General features: G+C 48.0%; 1 protein-coding gene across 1 annotated transcript; it reads right to left on the minus strand.

Moving 5' to 3' along the window:
* Nucleotides 1–990: 990 nt before the first annotated feature.
* PDCD1 (programmed cell death 1) lies at nucleotides 991–14,649 on the minus strand. Its single transcript, XM_083612982.1, has 5 exons — nucleotides 14,293–14,649; nucleotides 11,463–11,759; nucleotides 9,792–9,959; nucleotides 8,626–8,660; nucleotides 991–3,468 (listed from the first exon to the last, which is right to left on the minus strand). The coding sequence occupies exons 1-5, from the start codon at nucleotides 14,375–14,377 to the stop codon at nucleotides 3,250–3,252; spliced, it is 804 nt and encodes a 267-aa protein (XP_083469108.1). The 5' UTR covers nucleotides 14,378–14,649; the 3' UTR covers nucleotides 991–3,249.
* Nucleotides 14,650–20,139: the final 5,490 nt, after the last annotated feature.

The following is a 20,139-nucleotide window of genomic DNA, read 5'->3' on the forward strand; positions in this document are numbered from 1 at the left end:
CAGACTCTGTGGGCAGCTTGCCACACCGGCGCCCCCTGGACAGATCACCGCACTGCCCCTGTGCACGGATTGTCATGCCGCCCCCGTGGGCAGCTTGGCCCCCCACCCCACCCCGCCACTCCGGGTGCTGGAGCAGCTAGCTACACCCCTGCGTAAAGCCGGTTTACTCAGCTGGGAGGATGTGCCGATTCCATGCATTTTGCAAACAACATACCTTGCGTTAAAGGTGTCATGTGTGCGTGCAGGAGCCAGGCCCTGTGACCAATAGGACTTTGCAGGACTGAGGCCTTCCTAAGTTTGTTCTGAAGAGGCAAGGCGTGGCCGCACAGGTGAGGCCGATTGGTAATTCACAGCACCTGGTGGCAAGAACCGGGAAGAGATTTCCCTTCGGCTCTTTGCCACAGCAACACGCTCCCTGCATTGCTGCATTTGGCTTCTTGCATCCATGACAGATGGCCATCCAACTTCTACTTTAAAAACCCCAGTGATTCTACCACCTTCCTGCTCTTAATACATTTATGATAACAGCCGTCCCACTGCATAGTTTCCTAGCCCAGAAACTTTTCATGCTCTTCCCCACTTGCTGCTGGCCTGACATTCGTATGCACATGATGTAACAGGTCGGCATTGCCACGTGCAGAGTTCGCCTTGCGCTTGGTGGCGCAGCGTGGACCGCAGACCGCACGAGCAGCAACTCTTCGGTTCTCAGAGCTTGCAATGGCAGCAGAGTGGGAAATCTGAACAGCACAAGTCGCAGTTTCTGCGTAAGTGTGAATAGCATCACAACAGCCTGCCGGGCGCAGTGTGATACAACCTCGCCCTGAGCTGTCGCAAGAGCAATCTCACAGACACCTCCTGCTCAACGAACCCAGCGAGAAATTACCAAAAATAAATATAAATTCCCCACATGCAAAACCTGGAACACTTCTAAAGGACGGAAAATGCAAGGTGGGAAGAACTTTGGTAAGTTATCAGGTGCTGAAACAGCTATAGGGATCTGATCGATTTATTGATAGAAATTTGCATCCTGCCTCCAAGGCAGCTGATAAAATATATACATATCTTTTATATATGTGCAGACAGATTCCTATAACAATTCCATTTAAAAGGCCTACAGATGATGATGATGATTTAAGTATCAGAAGAAGTGTGCATGCACACGAAAGCTCATACCAGGAACAAGCTTAGCTGGTCTCTAAGGTGCTACTGGAAGGAATTTTTTTATTAAGAATTGCCGTTTGCATGCAAATCAAGGGGATTTACAAGCACAGAGTTAAAAACAGCTGAAAATAGCATTAAAACAGGAGGAGGAGGAGGTTTGAAAACAGTACAAAATGAACACCTAAGACCATGAAAACATCCCATGATGCAGTATTCAGCAGCAATCAGAATACCCCACCACCACACACAAAAAACCCAACCCTTGTATTGACAAAATGGTTTTCTACACTTTTAGAAATAATGGTCGGGCTCTTTCAGGAGTGAGAGAGGTTCCCAGTCTCAAATCAAGTGTCACAGCCGGAGAATGATTGATTGACTGCTTGCATTTATAACCTTTTTTTTTCCCCTCCAAGGAGCTCAAAGTGGCATACATGGTTCCCCCGCTTCTAATTTAATCGCCACAACAACCCTGTGAGGTAGGTTAAGGCCAAGAGGCAGTGACTGTCCCAAGGTCACCCAGTGAGCTTCATGGCCAAGTGGAGGATTCGAACCCTGGTCTGTCCCAGGTCCTAGTCTAGTGGCTCCCTCTCTCTACGCTCCAGCCTCTCCCTCCATCCCCTTACCTCTTTCATTTAACCCCCTCCCCACCCTGCTCCAGGCAGTGCGTTGGGCAGAGGGACGGGGGTCTTCCCAGGACCCCCAGGTAAATGAAAGCACCAGGAATTGTGCGCCCAACGGCCATGCTTAGCACCTGATTTAATGGCAATTCCTGCACTGCAGGGGGTTGGACTAGATGACCCAAGGGTCGGTTCCAGCTCTGCAGTGATCGGATTCTATGCACACAAGTCCCAGCTCTGTCGGAAAGTTGCCAGTCGCTTTTTCCACCTGGGCAGGCTGAGGGCAGACTTCCGAAACGAATCAGCGACAGACCAGAAATGGGTTTGCTGCAGTCTTTGGAAATCTCCGTGTCATCAAAAGAGACGCACATTTCCCCAGGAAGTGGATGACTTAGTAAGATTGAGTCAGCAGAGCACCCACTTCTCGGCATGAGGCTCTGGCGAGTCATTACGAGTCAAGACTGGCACCTGAGGATATAGGCCAGCTTCCCCCAGGAGCCTGGGTTCGGTCTGTTGCAGGAATTTATGTATAGCTGGGGGGGGGGCTTGCCCCTCCAGAAGATATCGTGCACATGCAGCCCACCAAAATCAGCACAATCACTTTTGTGACTTTTGTGATTTGTCCCCACAAAACACTTCATCACAGTTTCTTCCTATCTGTTCAGAGGGCCTCTGCTGCACGATACCAGATGTAAGAATTCACTGATCAATATATCTATGTACTGGCTCACTGGGAAAACTTCAGAAATTCATATAGACATGTGAGCTCAGCTACTCAGCAGCCCCTCTGCCTGAGGGATAATCCCTGGCATCCTGATACCTGAGTGCCAGACAGGTAGCCATTCCAGAAATAACAAACCCAGATGAAGACAAAAGGGTGTGATTAACTTGGCTGGGAAACAGGGAAATGTAAATATCTCTTTTGTTCCACTTGATGGGTGTTTGGTGGAGGGCAAGGAGAACCATGGGGCAGGGTCCAGGATGCTCAGATTCCTGCCACCAGTCCTCCCCTTTCATGATGTAACCATGATGTATGAGTGATGTAGTTTTGGCGGGGTGTAACATGGGGATTAGCAGCTAATAAAAGTTTGGGGGCTCTTTTGTTTGGGGCTTCCATCTTGTTCCACCTTGTGGCAGGTGGGAGTCCTGTGACGACAGTCTTCAATAAAGACCAAGCCTACTGGCTGCTGTTTTGCTCTGGTATTCCTGGCTGGTGTCCTTGTTTTTTCTCCAAGGGAGCCCTCAGATTTCTCCGTTAACAGGTCCTATGACAACAGTGCCTCTGAGCATGTGCAGTGCAGCCTGCATGCTTCTGCAATGCAGTGGCAAGGTTTGTCGTGCAGAAGATACGGCTTCCAGGCAGCTTTGAGCCCCGGCATGTTCTGACTTTGCAAATGAATCCCCAGGGCTTGCAATGTGGTCCCGGGACCTTTGAGGAATCGGGGAGAATGCAAAGTTCGCTTCTGCCCCTTCAGTGCGGCTCCGCTCTGCTGGGGCAGCTCTTCGATTTCTTAGTCTTTTTGCCTCCTTTGGCAGCGACCGGCTTTTCCGGGGGGAAGATGATGGTGGCATATTCGGTCTGGTCGGAAGCGAAGCGCTCTTGGGGGGCTCTCTGAGCGTTGTCCGCTGCCCGGAATTCCAGCACCCCATAATCCACGGTGAAAACGCTCATGGCGGGAGGGCCTTCTTCCTTCAGGTACAGCAAGAGAGGGAGGGTTAAAAAACAGGACAGTTTTGAGAAGGAAAGAAGATTAAAGTCCCGACCAGAGGAGAATGGCTGATGCAGATGATGGACTACGACAGAATGGCAAAATGGACCGGGAAAATCAGAAACCAGGAAGAGAAGAACTTTAAGAAGGAATGGGGGAAATTTTGCAACGTATCTTAGAGAACACTGTAAACAACTAAAAACGTTGGCAGCGTTTGAATAACACTTGTAGTATACAGTGGACGCTTGGGTTGCGAACGTTATCCGTGCGGGATGCACATTCGCAACCCGAAGTGGCGTATCTGCGCACACGTGAGTTGCGATTCGGCGCTTCTGTGCATGCGCAAAGTGCGATTTAGTGCTTCTGCGCATGTGCGACCGCCGAAACCCGGAAGTAACCCGAAAAAACGCAACCTGAAGCGGCTGTAACCCGAGGTATGACTGTACTAGAAATCAGGGTAAAAGTGGACTATTTAAGAAAAATAGAGAAAATAAGTGATGCAGTAGAAAAAAGATGGAAAATGGTAACCATGGAAGGACAGAGGGGCGTCAAAGCATTCAGGGAATCCTAAATGACGAGGCTTAATGTTTGAATTTAAATCTGTAAAGTAAAACTTAATAACAAAAGATTTTACCCCAAAAAATGCCAGGGGTTTTTTTTGGTTTTTTTTAAGAAGCTACTCAGTACTAGGAACATAGTGAAACTATGGAACTCACTTATGCAGTGACAGCCACCAGCTTGGGTGGCCTCAAAGGACTAACCATGTCCATTTATATACACCTAAGGAGGCCTGAGGGACACGGGTGGCGCTGTGGGTTAAACCACAGAGCCTAGGACTTGCCAATCAGAAGGTCGGCGGTTTGAATCCCCATGACAGGGTGAGCTCCCGTTGCTCGGTCCCTGCTCCTGCCAACCTAGCAGTTCAAAAGCACGAAGTTCAAGTAGATAAATAGGTACCGCTCTGGTGGGAAGGTAAACGGCGTTTCCATGCACTGCTCTGGTTCGCCAGAAGCGGCTTAGTCATGCTGGTCACATGACCCGGAAGCTGTATGCCAGCTCCCTTGGCCAATAAAGTGAGATGAGCGCTGCAACCCCAGAGTTGTCTGCAACTGGACCTAATGGTCAGGGGTCCCTTTACCTTTAAGGAGGCCTGTTCATGTCTTTTTCAAAACCAATGAAGTCACACCAAACTTAAGAGAATTTGTCTTTTTTACTTTGACCCCTAGCTTTAAGATGGCCTGATCCAGCAGCCTCTTCCTGTGATCTTAATATGACAAATGCAGGGATCATTAAATGGAGTCTCCACGTTCAAAGGCAATGTATTTCTGAATAACAGTCCTTCCATCCACTGCTTGTCAGCTCTCGGGGGCCTCTGGCCGTGTGCTGCCAGAAAGAGGGTGCTAGGCAGATGGGCAACTTGCATTTAAAAAGCTCCCCGCATGTAGAAAACCAGTACTGCAAGAAGCATGCTGGAATGTTTCTCCCTGATGCCCTAGTTGTCTACTTGTGTGGAGTTTTAAAATGCCGGCTGGTGAGTAGACAAAAGAACACATTCCCCTCCTGCGGTTTGAAGTGGGGCTGCCCATTTGGCCACCTCTGGATTCTTGCCACCTGCTTCTGCATCATGTGGAAAGCAGGCCACAATCATGTGGAAGAGAGTGTTAGGCAGAGTTCACAAATTGTCCCAGCTGCGTCTGCAGGTAAAGTAAAGGTAAAGGGACCCCTGACCATTAGGTCCAGTCATGACCGACTCTGGGGTTGCGGTGCTCATCTTGCTTTATTGGCCGAGGGAGCTGGTGTACAGCTTCTGGGTCATGTGGCCAGCACGACTAAGCCACTTCTGGCAAACCAGAGCAGCACATGGAAACGCCGTTTACCTTCCCGCCAGAGCGGTACCAATTTATCTACTTGCACGCTGATGTGCTTTCGAACTGCTAGGTTGGCAGGAGCAGGGACCGAACAACGGGAACTGCCGACCTTCTGATCAGCAAGTCCTTGGCTCTGTGGTGTAACCCACAGCGCCACCCGCGTCCCTGCGTCTGCAGGTACTTCCCCTTATAAACAGGAAAAACCCCGCAGGCAGAAAATTAGCATATCAGGGAGGAAAAATTCTCCTTCTCCCGATGTGAAAGTTTACTATACCTGCAAGGAGCTTTTTATGTGCGGAAGCATTCAGAGAGATAAGCCCTCTCCTGTGCACAGTCTGAAGTGGAGCAGTACAGAGATATTGATATACGAAGGAGGGTCATACCATTCTCGCCTGCAGCTGGTTCTGGGGTGTTCTATCACCCTAGGCAGACCTCAGTATTAGAAATGAGTTGGACTTGGGTGATCAGGGACGGAGGGGACCTGATGAAATGCTTGGTTGAAATTCCTACCCACCCTCTGCACTAGTTCCCCAAAAACATTGTTATAGGTTTCGAGGGTTAGTCTGGATGGCATCTAGGGGTCCCCTTAGGCAGCCGCCCTTCCTATACTGCTTCAAATGTCTGCTGAAAACATTTTTATTTCGGCAGGCCAACCCAGACACACAATTTAATTGCTTATATTAGTTTGAAAAGCTTTTTTGTTTTGTTTTATCTGTGTTTCAAAGACGATAATTCTACGTGGATCTGTTTGCCAGTTTTGGCTGCGTTTTATCTTTCAAGCTGCCGGTGGAAAGTTGTGCGGCTAAAAACACAGAAAAACGAGCATCTCAGGAAGATACAGTCATACCTTGGAAGTTGAACGGAATCTGTTCCGCAAGTCCGTTCGACTTCCAAAACGTTCGGAAACCAAAGCGCGGCTTCCGATTGGCTGCAGGCTGAAGCTCCTGCAGCCAATCGGAAGCCCCATCGGACGTTTGGCTTCCAAAAATCGTTCACAAACCGGAACAGTCACTTCCAGGAGCCAAAACGTTTGAGAACGAAGCTGTTCAAAAACCAACTTACAACTGTAAAGGGCTATTTTTCCAGACAAGCTTGTTTTCTACGTGCAGGTAAATGTAAGGCCCCTATAGACATCCTTTTTATTGCACAGTCATGATGATTTGTGCTCAGGAGGCTATCAGGGGCCACACACAGTCCCGCTTTCAATACTTGTTTCCACCAGCAAACATTTCAGGGCTTCATTTCCAATCCATGCATATCCTGAAACTTCCTGCTTTTAAAACAATAAATGTTTTGGTTTATTTCTTGCTCCTCTTTTGCTAGCTACAGCCCCTCTGCAAAGCAACAACAGATCCATATATTTGAGATGTGGCACAATGTAAAATCCACTTCTATAATTTTTTGACTCATTCCTGTGTTGTTTGCAAACAGATTTATTTCTGGAAGCAGATAACGGGAAATTGCGCTATATTCTGCTGTTTCCATAACTGGCTTCTGTGTCGTTTGAAAGCTCAAAAAAATATGATGTGGAAATTACCAGGTAGGGAAGCAACAGGAAAAGGGAATAAACTTAGGGCTGCCATATATCCGGGGGGGAATTGGACTTGAAAATGGTGCCAAGGCAGATTTACACTGAATCGGCAAAATGTCCAGGAAAACCCGGACGTATGGCAAGTAGGGTGATTAAAACAAAAATAAAAACACTTTGAAAAGCCCCCCCAAAAAATTGGGGGGGGAGAGATGTTCCCCCAAAATGCCCAACAACTTTGATCCCCCCAAAAAAACCGCTTTGCGAATGCAGCCCAGCACAGGGGGGGGCGAGGTGCATGTCGGGGGGCAGGCACGATGGTACCCCCTCCCCGATGGATCTGGGGGTGGTACGCTCCCCTGCCCCCTCTTCCTCTGCCAGTACACCCAGTGCATCGCTCCCCCAAATTCGCCTCTGATGGAGCTACAACTCCCAGAGGGGTTTAACAATTAATCCCACATTCCAGGGAGCTCTGGGAATCGTCGTGCCCAGAGGGGAATAGGGATCTCCTAGCAGCTCCTATGGAACAACTGATTGGTTCAAAATTGGGAAAGGAATAGGACAAGGCTGTATATTGTTTCCCTGCTTATTTAACTTAATATGCAGAATTCATTATGCGAAAGGCTGGGCTGGATGAATCCCTAGCCGGAATTAAGATTGCCGGAAGAAATATCAACAACCTCAGATATGATGGCAGAAAGTGAGGAGGAATTAAAGAACCTTTTAATGAGGGTGAAAGAGGAGAGCACAAAATATGGTCTGAAGCTCAACATCAAAAAAAACGAAGATCATGGCCACTGGGCCCATCACCTCCTGGCAAATAGAAGGGGAAGAAATGGAGGCAGTGAGAGATTTCACTTTCTTGGGCTCCATCATCACTGCAGATGGTGACAGCAGCCACAAAATTAAAAGACGCCTGCTTCTTGGGAGAAAAGCAATGACAAACCTAGACAGCATCTTAGAAAGCAGAGATATCACCTTGCCAACAAAGGTCCGTATAGTGAAAGCTATGGTTTTCCCAGTAATGATGTATGGAAGCGAGAGCTGGACCATAAAGAAGGCTGATCGCCGAAGAATTGATGCTTTTGAATTCTGGTGCTGAAGGAGACTCTTGAAAGTCCCATGGACTGCAAGAAGATCCAACCGATCCATTCTGAAGGAAATCAACCCTGAGTTCTCACGGGAAGGACAGATCGTGAAGCTGAGGCTCCAAGACTTTGGCCACATCATGAGAAGAGAAGACTCCCTGGAAAAGACCCTGATGTTGGGAAAGATGGAGGGCACAAGGAGAAGGGGACGACAGAGGACAAGATGGTGGGACAGTGTTCTCGAAGCTACCAGCATGCGTTTGACCAAACTGCGGGAGGCAGTGGAAGACAGGAGTGCCTGGCGTGCTCTGGTCCAGGGGGTCACGAAGAGTCGGACACGACTAAACGACTAAACAACAAGAACAAGAACAGCAAGCAGCTCTCAGCACCCTTAGCAAAGTGCATTTCCCAGAATCCTTTTGGTACGCAGCCAGGACTATGTAATGTGGCATCATAGTGCTTTAAATGTCTGTGTCCAAATAAAACATCTTGCAGAATACCCGCGCAACAGAACAGCTGCCTGGTTGGGCCCGTATCTGTACGAAAGAGCGTTGGGGGCCAAACAGGATGTGGTAGTGTGAATTGCATCAGCCAAGTGACAGAGTCAAAAGGGGCCGACAGTGAGCAAAGCTCTCTGAGCAAAAGGGAACTTACCAAGGGAGCATTTTCATCCTGCAGCTTTTCTTCCTCTGCGAAAGGATACAAGCGGTTAGAATTCATGTGTTGAGCATGGGGCTACCTTTGAAGGTGACTCAGAAACTACAACTCATCCAGAATATGGTTGACTGGGAACGGCTGCCAGGACCATATAACACCAGTCCTAAAAGAACTACACTGGCTCCCAGTACGTTTCCGAGCACAATTCAAAGGGTTGGTGCTGACCTTGAAAGCCCAAAACAGCCTCAAAGGCCCAGTAGACCTGAAGGAGCATCTCCACCCCCATTGTTCTGCCCGGATACTTAGGTCCAGTTCCGAGGGCCTTCTGGTGGTTCCCTCACTACAAGAAGTGAGGTTACAGGGAACCAGGCAGAGGGCCTTCTCAGTAGTGGCCCCTGCCCTAGGGAACGTCCTCCCATCAGATGTCAAGGAAATAAACAACTATCTGACTTTTAGAAGACATCTGAAGGCAGCCCTGTTTTGGGAAATTTTTAATGTTTGATGTTTTATCGTGTTTTTAATACAGTGGTACCTCTAGTATGGACTTAATTCGTTCCGGAGTTCCGTTCTTAACCTGAAACTGTTCTTAACTAGAGGCATGCTTTTGCTAATGGGGTCTCTTGCTGCCGCTGCACCGCCGGCACACCATTTCTGTTCTCAACTCGAGGTAACTCTTCCAGGCTAGCGGAGTTTGTAATCTGAAGCGTTTGTAACCTGAGGCGTTTGTAACTCGAGGTACTTCTGTATTCTGTTGGGAGCTGCCCAGAGTGGCTGGGGAAACCCAGCCGGATGGGCGGGGTATAATTTATTATTATTATTATTATTATTATTATTATTATTATTATTATTATATTATATAACAGGCACATCCAATGATCTACCGGTAGATCGCTGGACGTCTGTGGTAGATCACCGGCTCCCCCAAAGAAGCTCAACAATTTCGGCTCCCCTAAAAAAAGCTCAACATTTTTGTCCTGCGCCCTGCCAAAACCGGGGCTTTCCTACCTAAAAAAAAGTTCAACAACTTTGACCTGAACCCCCCAAAAGGGATCACTGCCCGCCTTTAACTCTGCGAGTAGATCACAGTCTCTTGGGAGTTGGCCACCCCGTTATATAAGATGCCCGGGAGAGAGGAAATTGGGACAAGCAGGTGAGACGCCCACCTTGCCTTCTCTGAATGAGGTTAAAGAGGTAGTAACACAAAACTGGGAGCACCAGAAACAGCCCAACTCCGACAACAGCAAGGAGGATCTCTCCGTGATCCTCCCTCTCCTCTGACGGCAGTCCAGGCTTCGTCTCCTCTGATGGTAGTTCAGGCTCAAGTTCTTTCTCTGAGGGTTTGAAATGGAAAAGCAAAGTCACTGACGGGCTCCAAAATTTTGGGTCCATCCCAAGGCTAATCCAGCATAAGAGGATCATGCATAGCACTATTCTAAGAGTCATTGAAGAGAGTGTGGGGCTGACTCTCACCCACATAACAGGGACAGTCTGGGAGCAGCCTTGGTTCCGATAATGGTAATATGATTTACTTCTGAGTCTACGTGACTGCGATCAGGCATGAGGTCAAGGCCACTAAAATAATTGCTCCCGTTTGCAATCAACCTGTCTGTGCTTTAAAATGACCAAGGTTGACATGTTGATGATCCATCTTTTCATGTCCTATATTTGTATTACCGTATTTTTCGCTCTATAAGACGCACTTTTTCCCCTTCAAAAATTAAGGGGAAATGTGTGTGCATCTTATGGAGCGAATGCAGGCTCCTTGGCTTCAGCGATAGCAACGTGAAGCCTCCAAAGCACAAAGGGAGAGCTCCCCCCGTGCTCCGGAGGCTTCGCGTTGCTTTCGCTGAAGCCACCTGAAGCCCCTGGAGCACAGCGCGAACTCCCGCTGTGCTCCAGGGGCTTCAGGGAGCTATCCGCAAGCCTTCCGAGCACAGCAGGAGTTCCCACTGCGCTCCGAAGGCTTGCGGATAGCCGCCTGAAGCTTGGAGAGTGAGAGGGGTCGGTGCACACCAATCCCTCTTGCTCTCCAGGCTTCGCTTTGCTGGAGAGGCGCTGTACAGTTTTCCCTCTTTGCGCAGCGCCCCTTCAGTGAAGCAGGAGGAGAAATGGAAGGGGCTCCGTTTCTCCTGCCGCTTTGCTGAAGGGGCGCTGAGCAGAGAGGGAGAGAATTTTTTTTTTTCCTTTTCTGCCCCTCCTATGGTCCGGTGCGTCCTATGGTCTGGTGGGTCCTATAGAGCGAAAAATACGGCATATAGGATAAGCCCATAAACTGAGCCAGTTAATCAATTTACTTGGAAGCTAGCAAGAATCTGCAGGTACATCTTCACTGAGTTATCCACGATGACCCCAAGGTCTCATTCCTGATCAGACACTGTCAGTTCAGATCCCCATGGGAAAATAGGATGACTCAATCTTTTAGTGTGGCATTACCTACCCTTTTGGAAATCCCTGACTATTGATTTCCATTGTACAATTTTCGGTAAAAACATTTTTGTTTAGGTAAGCCAGTCGGACACGACTAAACAACTAAACAACAACAACCAAGCAGTTTTAAAAGTTGCTTTGAGGTTTAATCTGTAGTTCTTTCAACTCTCAGATTATTGTTGCTAATTTTTCTTACTGGTGATTTTATTGTTTCATCGTTTTTTCCATAAACCGCTTTGAAGTTTTTGTGTCTTACAATGAAGCGGTGCACGAGTTTTGTTTGAAAAATAAATAAATGTTGTGCATTCCCCAACATACATCAGTTCTGCTCCTGCAGACAATGAATTGCATTTGCCACTCTCGCACCCATTTGCACCCATAAAGCGCCAGAAGGACTTGTATCAAACCTGTTACTGTGAGGTTGGCCCTGTTGCTTTCTGTCAACTTCAACGAGGGACAGATGAGGCCACAGAAGTAGGTCCCGCTATCGTTCATCTCTAAGTCCGAGATTTTAATTTCAAAGGTCGTCGCGTTCAGCATGGTGGGGCTATACTTCCTTTTTCCAAGGTCCAGTAATTTCGGCTGCTTGTCATCACCCAGTTTGTACCAGTTAAGGGAATAATGTTGAACGGTCTCCGACAAGCGACAGGTGAACCTGGCCGTCGCTCCCATTGGTTTATCTAACTGCGATGGACGAAAGGTTGCTGGCAAAAAGAGACCAAAAGCAAAGTGTATAATCAGCACAGCAAGCTGGGCTTGGTTTAACTGGTAACGGTAAAGGTAAAGGGACCCCTGACCATTAGGTCCAGTCGTGGCCAACTCTGGGGTTGTGGCACTCATATCGCTTTATTGGCCGAGGGAGCCGGCGTACAGCTTCCAGGTCATGTATCCAGCATGACTAAGCCACTTCTGGCAAACCAGAGCAGCGCATGGAAACGCCATTTACCTTCCCGCCGGAGCGGTACCTATTCATCTACTTGCACTTTGTGCTTTCGAACTGCTAGGTGGGCAGGAGCAGGGACCGAGCAACGGGAGCTCACCCCGTCGTGGGGATTCGAAGCAAAGTGTATAATTATTATAAATTATTCTATCTTATCTTTAAAAGACATCTGAAGGCAGCCCTGTTTAGGGAAGTTTTTAATATTTAATGCTGCATTGTTTTTAACACTTGATTAAGAGCCGCCCAGAGTGGCTGGGGAAACTCAACCAGAAGGGTGGGTATAAATAATATTGATTATCGAAGCGGAGCTGAGAAACCCTGATTCAATTTGGATACTCCAGTTCTGAGCTCCACACTTTAAGAAAGATATTGACAAGCTGGAAGATGTGTAGAGGAGGGGACTAAGATGATAAAGGGTCTGGTTGGCCATCTGGAGGTGGCCACCTGGATTTTGTGGCTGTTAAATTATGCTTGGAGTAGTGGCGGCAGCAACATCATGGAGCAAGGAGTTCCGCAAGATGATTTTCCACTGTGGCAAACCAGCCCCTAGCTTGAGTTCATGGATTTTCTACTTTTCTTTTTCCTCTGTTAATTGAGCACATAATAACGACCTTTCTGGTCCAGATCAGAGGCCCCTGCAGTCCGACATCTGCCTTCCTTGGTGCACAACCAGACCCCCCTGGGAAGTCTGCAAAAAGAGCTTATAGTCAACCCCTACAGTTTCTCCGAAACAACCGGCATCCAGAGCATAGACTTTGATGCCATCAATAATAATAATAATAATAATAATAATAATAATAATAATAATAATTTATTTATACCCCACCCATCTGGCTGGGTTTCCCCAGCCACTCTGGGCGGCTTTCAGCAAAATATTAAAATACAATAATGAATCAAATATTAAAAGCTTCCCTAAACAGGGCCTTCAGATGTCTTCTAAAAGTCAGATAGTTGTTTATTTCCTTGACATCTGACGGGAGGGTGTTCCACAGGGCAGGCGCCACCACTGAGAAGGCCCTCTGCCTGGTTCCCTGTAACCTCGCTTCTCACAGGGAGAGAACCGCCAGAAGACCTTCGGAGCTGGACCTCAGTGTCCAGGCAGAACAATGGGGGTGGAGATGCTCCTTCAGGTCTACTGGGCCGAGGCCATTTAGGGCTTTAAAGGTCAGCACCAACACTTTGAATTGTGCTCGGAAACGTACTGGGAGCCAATGTAGGTCTTTCAGGACCAATGTTATGTGGTCTTGGTGGCCACTCCCAGTCACCAGTCTAGCTGCCGCATTCTGGATTAATTGAGTCACCTTCAAAAGTAGCCCCACGTAGAGCGCATTGCAGTAGTCCAAGCGGGAGATAACCAGAGCATGCCCCACTCTGGCAAGACAATCCATGGGCTGATAGGGTCTCAGCCTGTGTACCAGATGGAGCTGGTAGACAGCTGCCCTGGACACAGAATTGACCTGTGCCTCCATGGACAGCTGTGAGTCCAAAATGACTCCCAGGCTGCGCACCTGGTCCTTCGGGGGCACAGTTGCCCCATTCAGGACCAGGGAGTCCTCCACACCTGCCCGCCTCCTGTCTCCCCAAAACAGTACTTCTGTCTTGTCAAGATTCAACCTCAATCTGTTAGCCGCCATCCATCCTCCAACCATCTCCAGACACTCACACAGGACCTTCACCGCCTTCACTGGTTCTGATTTAAAAGAGAGGTAGAGCTGGGTGTCATCTGCATACTGATGAACACCCAGCCCAAACCCCCTGATGATCTCTCCCAGCGGCTTCATATAGATATTAAAAAGCATGGGGGAGAGGACGGAACCCTGAGGCACCCCACAAGTGAGAGCCCAGGGGTCTGAACACTCATCCCCCAACACCACTTTCTGGACACGGCCCAGGAGGAAGGAGTGGAACCACTGTACAGTGGTACCTGGGGTTAAGTACTTAATTCGTTCTGGAGGTCCGTTCTTAACCTGAAACTGTTCTTAACCTGAGGTACCACTTTAGCTAATGGGGCCTCCCGCTGCCGCTGCGCCGCCGGAGCACAATTTCTGTTCTCATCCTGAAGCAAAGTTCTTAACCTGAGATACTATTTCTGGGTTAGCCGAGTCTGTAACCAGAAGCGTATGTAACCTGAAGCGTATGTAACCTGAGGTACCACTGTATAACCGTGCCCCCAGCTCCCAGCCCCTTGAGACGGTCCATAGACCTGCCTCAGTCTCCCCTGAGAATTCACCTCCTGCCCATTCCTTGGGAGTTACAGCAACAGAAGTCTCATTCGGATGAGCACACCGGTTACATACCAGACTGCTTGGCGAGGAGAGCGGACCGGCAGAAAAGTAGCAATAAGACCATTCCAGCCCACTCCACCTGATGCAGGCTCTCCATTGTCCCCTCGGAAAAGCTGGTGGGGGCTGCTCAGACCCCGGTCCCAGGATTCAAACTGCTGTGAGGCAAGAGCATCAGCGGTCTGTTTCCCAGCCCGCCATCCCTGCAGAGTTGGCTCTCGTGGTGCCACCGTTGCTCTGGAAGCCACCTGACGGCGCCAGGAGCAGAACTGAACTGTCCCCATCGCCACCTGCCGCAGAACCCCAAAGCTCCCCCTCCCACCCCTTTTTCCCTCTCTGCCTCCTACCACAGGCGGGTTTCACATGCTGGGTAAGGGTTTAAAGGAAACGTCAGAGCGCCAAGCACAAAAGGATTTGATGCACGAGACCACAACAAAAGGGCGGCAGAGCGGGCTGAGAGAAAAGACATCCTCCCGCACATTTCGAACCCCACGCAATTTTTTTGTTTGTTTGCAAACTGCTGCGTTGCCAGAAAGTGACGCCACGAGGGAGGAAGCAGCCTCACATAGGAAAGCAGTAGCAGGAAGAAGAGACACATTTTCCCTCTCGCCGTTCCGTCGTGACCAAAAGCTACCAAGACAGCAGGCCAAGAAATGTCCACTTCTCCAGGGTCTCCCTTCTGGAGGGAACTAATTCAGATTAACAAATTCACTGAGGTAGTTCGCAAATCTCTGAATTGCACCTGTTATTTCCAGGCACAACCGGGACGCTTTCCTCTGCCCCGGCTGCAACAAAACATGTCCCTCCCATTTCAGCCTCTACAGCTACATCAGGCGCTGAAACCTTCCAACAGTTGGACTTCAGCCCCAAAGGCACCCTCTTCCACTGTCTCCTGAGACAGATGGATGCCAAAAACCATGCCATACATTTCCAGAAAATCTGAACATGCATTGAGCTCCTGCGGTGAAAGTGTGGGTGATTTTTAAAATTCAATTCCCTTTTAATTTCAATCCAATGATTTTTCTATATAGGGCTTTCGTTGCACCTAACTTATGCAATTGATTGTGGCCACTGTGCATTTGTTTCTCTTGTGCTAAGGGATGTTAATGTTCCACTGTTGAGTTTTACTTATTTTCATGTTTTTATCCTGTAGTCTACTCTGCGAACCGCCTGACATCTCATGATGAAGGAGAGTTGCTGTGGTTTACTCTTTTAGTCGTGTCCGACTCTTCGTGACCCCCTGGACAAGAGCACGCCAGGCACTCCTGTCTTCCACTGCCTCCCACAGTTTGGTCAGACTCATGCTGTCCCACCATCTGGTCCTCTGTCGTCCCCTTCTCCTTGTGCCCTCCATCTTTCCCAACATCAGGGTCTTTTCCAGGGAGTCTTCTCTTCTCATGAGGTGGCCAAAGTCTTGGAGCCTCAGCTTCAGGATCTGTCCTTCCAGTGAGCACTCAGGGCTGATTTCCTTCAGAATGGAGAGGTTTGATCTTCTTGCAGTCCATGGGACTCTCAAGAGTCTCCTCCAGCACCAGAATTCAAAAGCATCAATTCAAGGAGAGTACATAAATCTAATAAATAAAATAAATAAAAGTACCTTTCGGGGAAGTGAATAGCTGTTTTTATAGGGCAGGGTCAGGGGCACTGTGGATAAGTTAATGCACCAAGGGACAGGTGGGCCAGAAAGGTTTGGGAACTGATCGACAGCTATGATCCATGATGACAGCTGAATGGAACCCCCCTAATACAGTTTATAATAATTATAATAATAATTTTAATAATTTATTATGTATACCCCACCCATCTGGCTGGGTTTCCCCAGCCACTCTGGGTGGCTTCCAACCGAATATTAAAAACAACACAGCATCAAACATTAAAAATTTAAGTTTACCACATAACACACGCACACACCCCAAACATTCTGCTGATAAAAATCAGGGCACATGTCTCACGCCAGTGCCAGGCTTCGGGAAGGAGGCATGATGCCCTGGCAGGGTGCAAGAGCCCTCCGTCCTCTACCCCAAAGCCCCGTAAGTGCTTGCCAGGTTTGGGAATGTTACAGGAATTTTTTATGATGATTGGGGTGTTGCCCCTCCAGCGCGCAGTGTGCAACCCCCCCCCCCTTTTGTTCACACATACAGTGTCTCCTCGAAGCACCGCATAACGCGCAACACCACACCATTTCCAACATTGTTCTGTTCGGGAAGGAAATGGCTACTGATGTAAAATAATTAAGGTTCATAAATGTACCAAGCAAACACGTACATAAATATATAAACCACATGTCTGAAGCTGCACAGGAAAACAGCCATGAAGCCATTTTGACTCCCAAACTGACCAGGTGTTTTCTCTGCAAAGTCAAATGGAAAAGCCTCCCCAATGTCTTTTCCTTCACAAATCCTGTCTTAGGGGTATGTCTGTGTATGAATAGGGTGAGCCTGTGACCTGGCTCAGGAACTAAGTATTTGTCATTACAAAAGACTGGCCGGGCTCCCCAGGGTATCCAATCAAGTGAGCATTAACAGGTAACTTGCCAGGCAGAAGGTAAACAACGCACACGGATTTCTTTCTGTGATGTAGGTATGATGTGTCTGGGGGTGGTCTTGGACTCCAGGGTGGGCAATTTAAAATGTCTATATAAGGGCAGCCACACTTTGGTTCTGTTTCCTCCTCCTTTCCTGTGTGTGAGGGGAGCACCCTGTTGCAACAGTTCAATAAAGATCAGGCTTACTAGCTGCTTTGCTTCTCAATATTCTCTGGTTGGCCTCTGTTCTTTTCTCCAACCAATGGAGAACCTACAAAGGACTCTGTAAGGGCTCTTGTGTCCCCCCATAAGGGAATAAGGGCAGATTTTCGTTTATTACACTACCAAGGGGGGAGCTTGGGACATGGGTGAGGGCAGCCATAACCTCAAAAGCGTGAGCTCAGGTACTCAGCAGCCCCTCTGCCTGGGTGATGATCTACCTGAGTGCCAGACAGGTAGCCATTCCAGAAACAGTAGCAAACCCAGATCAAGACAAAAGGGTGTGATTAACTTGACCGGGAAACAGGGACATGTAAATATGGGAAACAGGGACATGTAAATATCTCTTTTGCATCGCTTGATGGGTGTACGGTGGAGGTCAAGGGAAGGATTGGGGGCAAGCCCTGATGCTCAAAGTTTCTGTCGCCAGACCCTCCCAATTTGTGATGTATTTGTGATGTATGCATGATGTAATTTTAGGGGTGTTGCAGGTATCTTTGTAAAACTGATAAAGGAGGGATCCATCCTTTGTTCTGGGCTCCTTCCTGCGTCTCCCATGTGGTGGGTGGAACTCCTGTTGCAACAGCCTCTGGAATAAAGACCAGGCCTGCAGGCTGCTGTTTTGCTCCTAATTTATTGGCTGGTGTCTTTGTTTGGTAGTCCAAGTGAGCCCAGGAATTTTCCTACAACAGTAAGAAGGCAGGAGGACTCCAGCTCTTGTGCCCAGGGCCAGATTTAGTTTGATGAGGCCCTAAACTACTGAAGTTAATGGGGCCCTTTATATGTCCAGCTGTCCTTTGTCAACAACAAACTGTCACCTTTTTTGTGTTGAATATATGCTATATGGTAACTGATGGACCTAATAAGTATCTCAAGCCATTTGCACATGTGGCCATGCAACCAGTCCATGCAGAATGTAGGCACCCTATACAGTGGACACTCGCAACCCACGTCTGTGTATGCGCGGGTTGTGATTCGGCGCTTCTGTGCATGTGCAAAGCGCAATTTAGTGCTTCTGCGCATGTGCAACCGCCGAAACCCGGAGGTAACCCGTTCTGGTACTTCTGGGTTTCGGTGGTCTGTAACCCGAAGCAGCAGTCACAAAATTAAAAGACGCCTGCTTCTTGGGAGAAAAGCAATGACAAACCTAGACAGCATCTTAAAAAGCAGAGACATCACCTTGCCAACAAAGGTCCGTGTAGTTAAAGCTATGCTTTTCCCAGTAGTGATGTATGGAAGTGAGAGCTGGACCATAAAGAAGGCTGATCGCCGGAGAATTGATGCCTTTGAATTATGGTGCTGGAGGAGACTCTTGAGAGTCCCATGGACTGCAAGAAGATCAAACCTCTCCATTCTGAAGGAAATCAGCCCTGAGTGCTCACTGGAAGGACAGATCCTGAAGCTGAGGCTCCAGTACTTTAGCCACCTCCTGAGAAGAGAAGACTCCTTGGAAAAGACCCTGATGTTGGGAAAGATGGAGGGCACAAGGAGAAGGGGACGACAGAGGACGAGATGGTGGGACAGTGTTCTCGAAGCTACCAGCATGAGTTTGACCAAACTGCGGGAGGCAGTGGAAGACAGGAGGGCCTGGCGTGCTCTGGTCCAGGGGGTCACAAAGAGTCGGACACGACTAAATGACTAAAGAACAACAACAACAAACCGGAAAAAACGCAACCTGAAGCGGCTGTAACCTGAGGTGTGACTGTATATAGAAAGGAGCAAACCGGTGATATTTGAGGGAGCAGGATAGCAGGTGGGGCCCATTGCTTACACTGTGGGAGCCTACACAACACAAAACACTGTTGCAGTATGTAGGTTTTATTTTATTTGTTTTTTATCTTATATTTTGGAAATGTACATCCAGTGTTTTTTTCCCCCTTTAATTTTTTAATTGTTTAGCTTATATGTAAATCCGGCACTGCACATGCCACGTTCCACTGCAGGGACTGTTTCTGCAGCCCCTGTCCGCAGGCTGCATGAAATTGGGGCGCCCCGGGACAGAGGCAGAGAAAGCCTGCCTGTCCCGCTTAAAAGGGGGCGCCTGGGAGGTATGTGACCGGATGCTCTGGCTTTCACAGTAAAAGCCCCCCCCCCCCCTCCGGCACCCTTTCTCCCTTTCCCTTTTCAAAACGAAATCTGTTCATTCAGCAAGAAAAAGCTAATGGTGCGTTTGACAGGAAATGATTCACAGCCTTCGCCCTGTGCATTTAACGATTTCTCAGAAATTAGGAGAATTTGCATAATGCTCCGGTACTAATGGCATCAAGAGGTGTTTACACTCTCGCATCAGAACTGTTGACACTTTTGTTTGGCTTAAAACCACCCCGCCAAAATAAAAAAGAAAGAAAAGGAAAAAACGGTGAGGTGGGGAGAACATTTTCAGAAACCATCTGCAAATTCATCCACATCTTCAAAATAAATAAAAAATTGCATGCACAGGAAAGGTTATACCCAGAACAAACTTGGTTAGGGTGCTATTGGACTATTTTTGTTATTTTTTTATTTATTTTGACTGCGTCAGACCAACAGGGCTACCTACCTGAATCCACATCTTCAGTTATCCCTGCAGCAATTAAGAACAGCAAGCATACTGTTCATTAAAGGTGTGTAATGAGGGGCTTGCCTGGTGCCATCATTATATATCTTTAGGCGCCAGGCGGAAAACTTTCCTCTATAATCATGTCTTTGGCCTTTAGCCTTTTAGAAGTGGGCGAGATGTTTTTGGGTGTATTTCTTCTTCCTCTTGGTTTTAATAGGAAGACTGGGAGATGTCTGTCTGTTTGGCTGTGAGTCGCTTTGGGTTGCCCTGGGCTAGACGAAGCGACGATCAAATTTAATAAATAAAAAAATAAGAAGAACCTGCTGGTTCAGTCCAAAGGCCCATTGAGTCCAGATGCCCTAGCATTCAGAAACATTGCTCCACAGTGGGAGGCAGAGCAGACATCATATCCATCGATAGCCCTGTCCGAAGACATCTGAATGAGGGGTGCCAACTTGAATAAATTGTATTATTATTATTATTATTATTATTATTATTATTATTATTATTAATAATAATATACCGCCCTATACCCGAAGGTCTCAGGGCGGTTCACAGAATAAAATCAAAATATAAAACC

Source organism: Podarcis filfolensis (assembly GCF_964270895.1).
Source record: "Podarcis filfolensis genome assembly, chromosome: 5".
Lineage (NCBI taxonomy): Eukaryota > Metazoa > Chordata > Lepidosauria > Squamata > Lacertidae > Podarcis > Podarcis filfolensis.

Coding starts and splice junctions, on each gene's coding strand:
- PDCD1 (XM_083612982.1), bottom strand. CDS start 14,377: ATGGAGAGCCTGCATCAGGTGGAGTGGGCTGGAATGGTCTTATTGCTA. Junction 11,760..14,292: donor TCTCCTCGCCAAGCAGTCTG/GTATGTAACCGG, acceptor TCTTTTTGCCAG/CAACCTTTCGTCCATCGCAG. Junction 3,469..8,625: donor AGGATGAAAATGCTCCCTTG/GTAAGTTCCCTT, acceptor CTGTACCTGAAG/GAAGAAGGCCCTCCCGCCAT.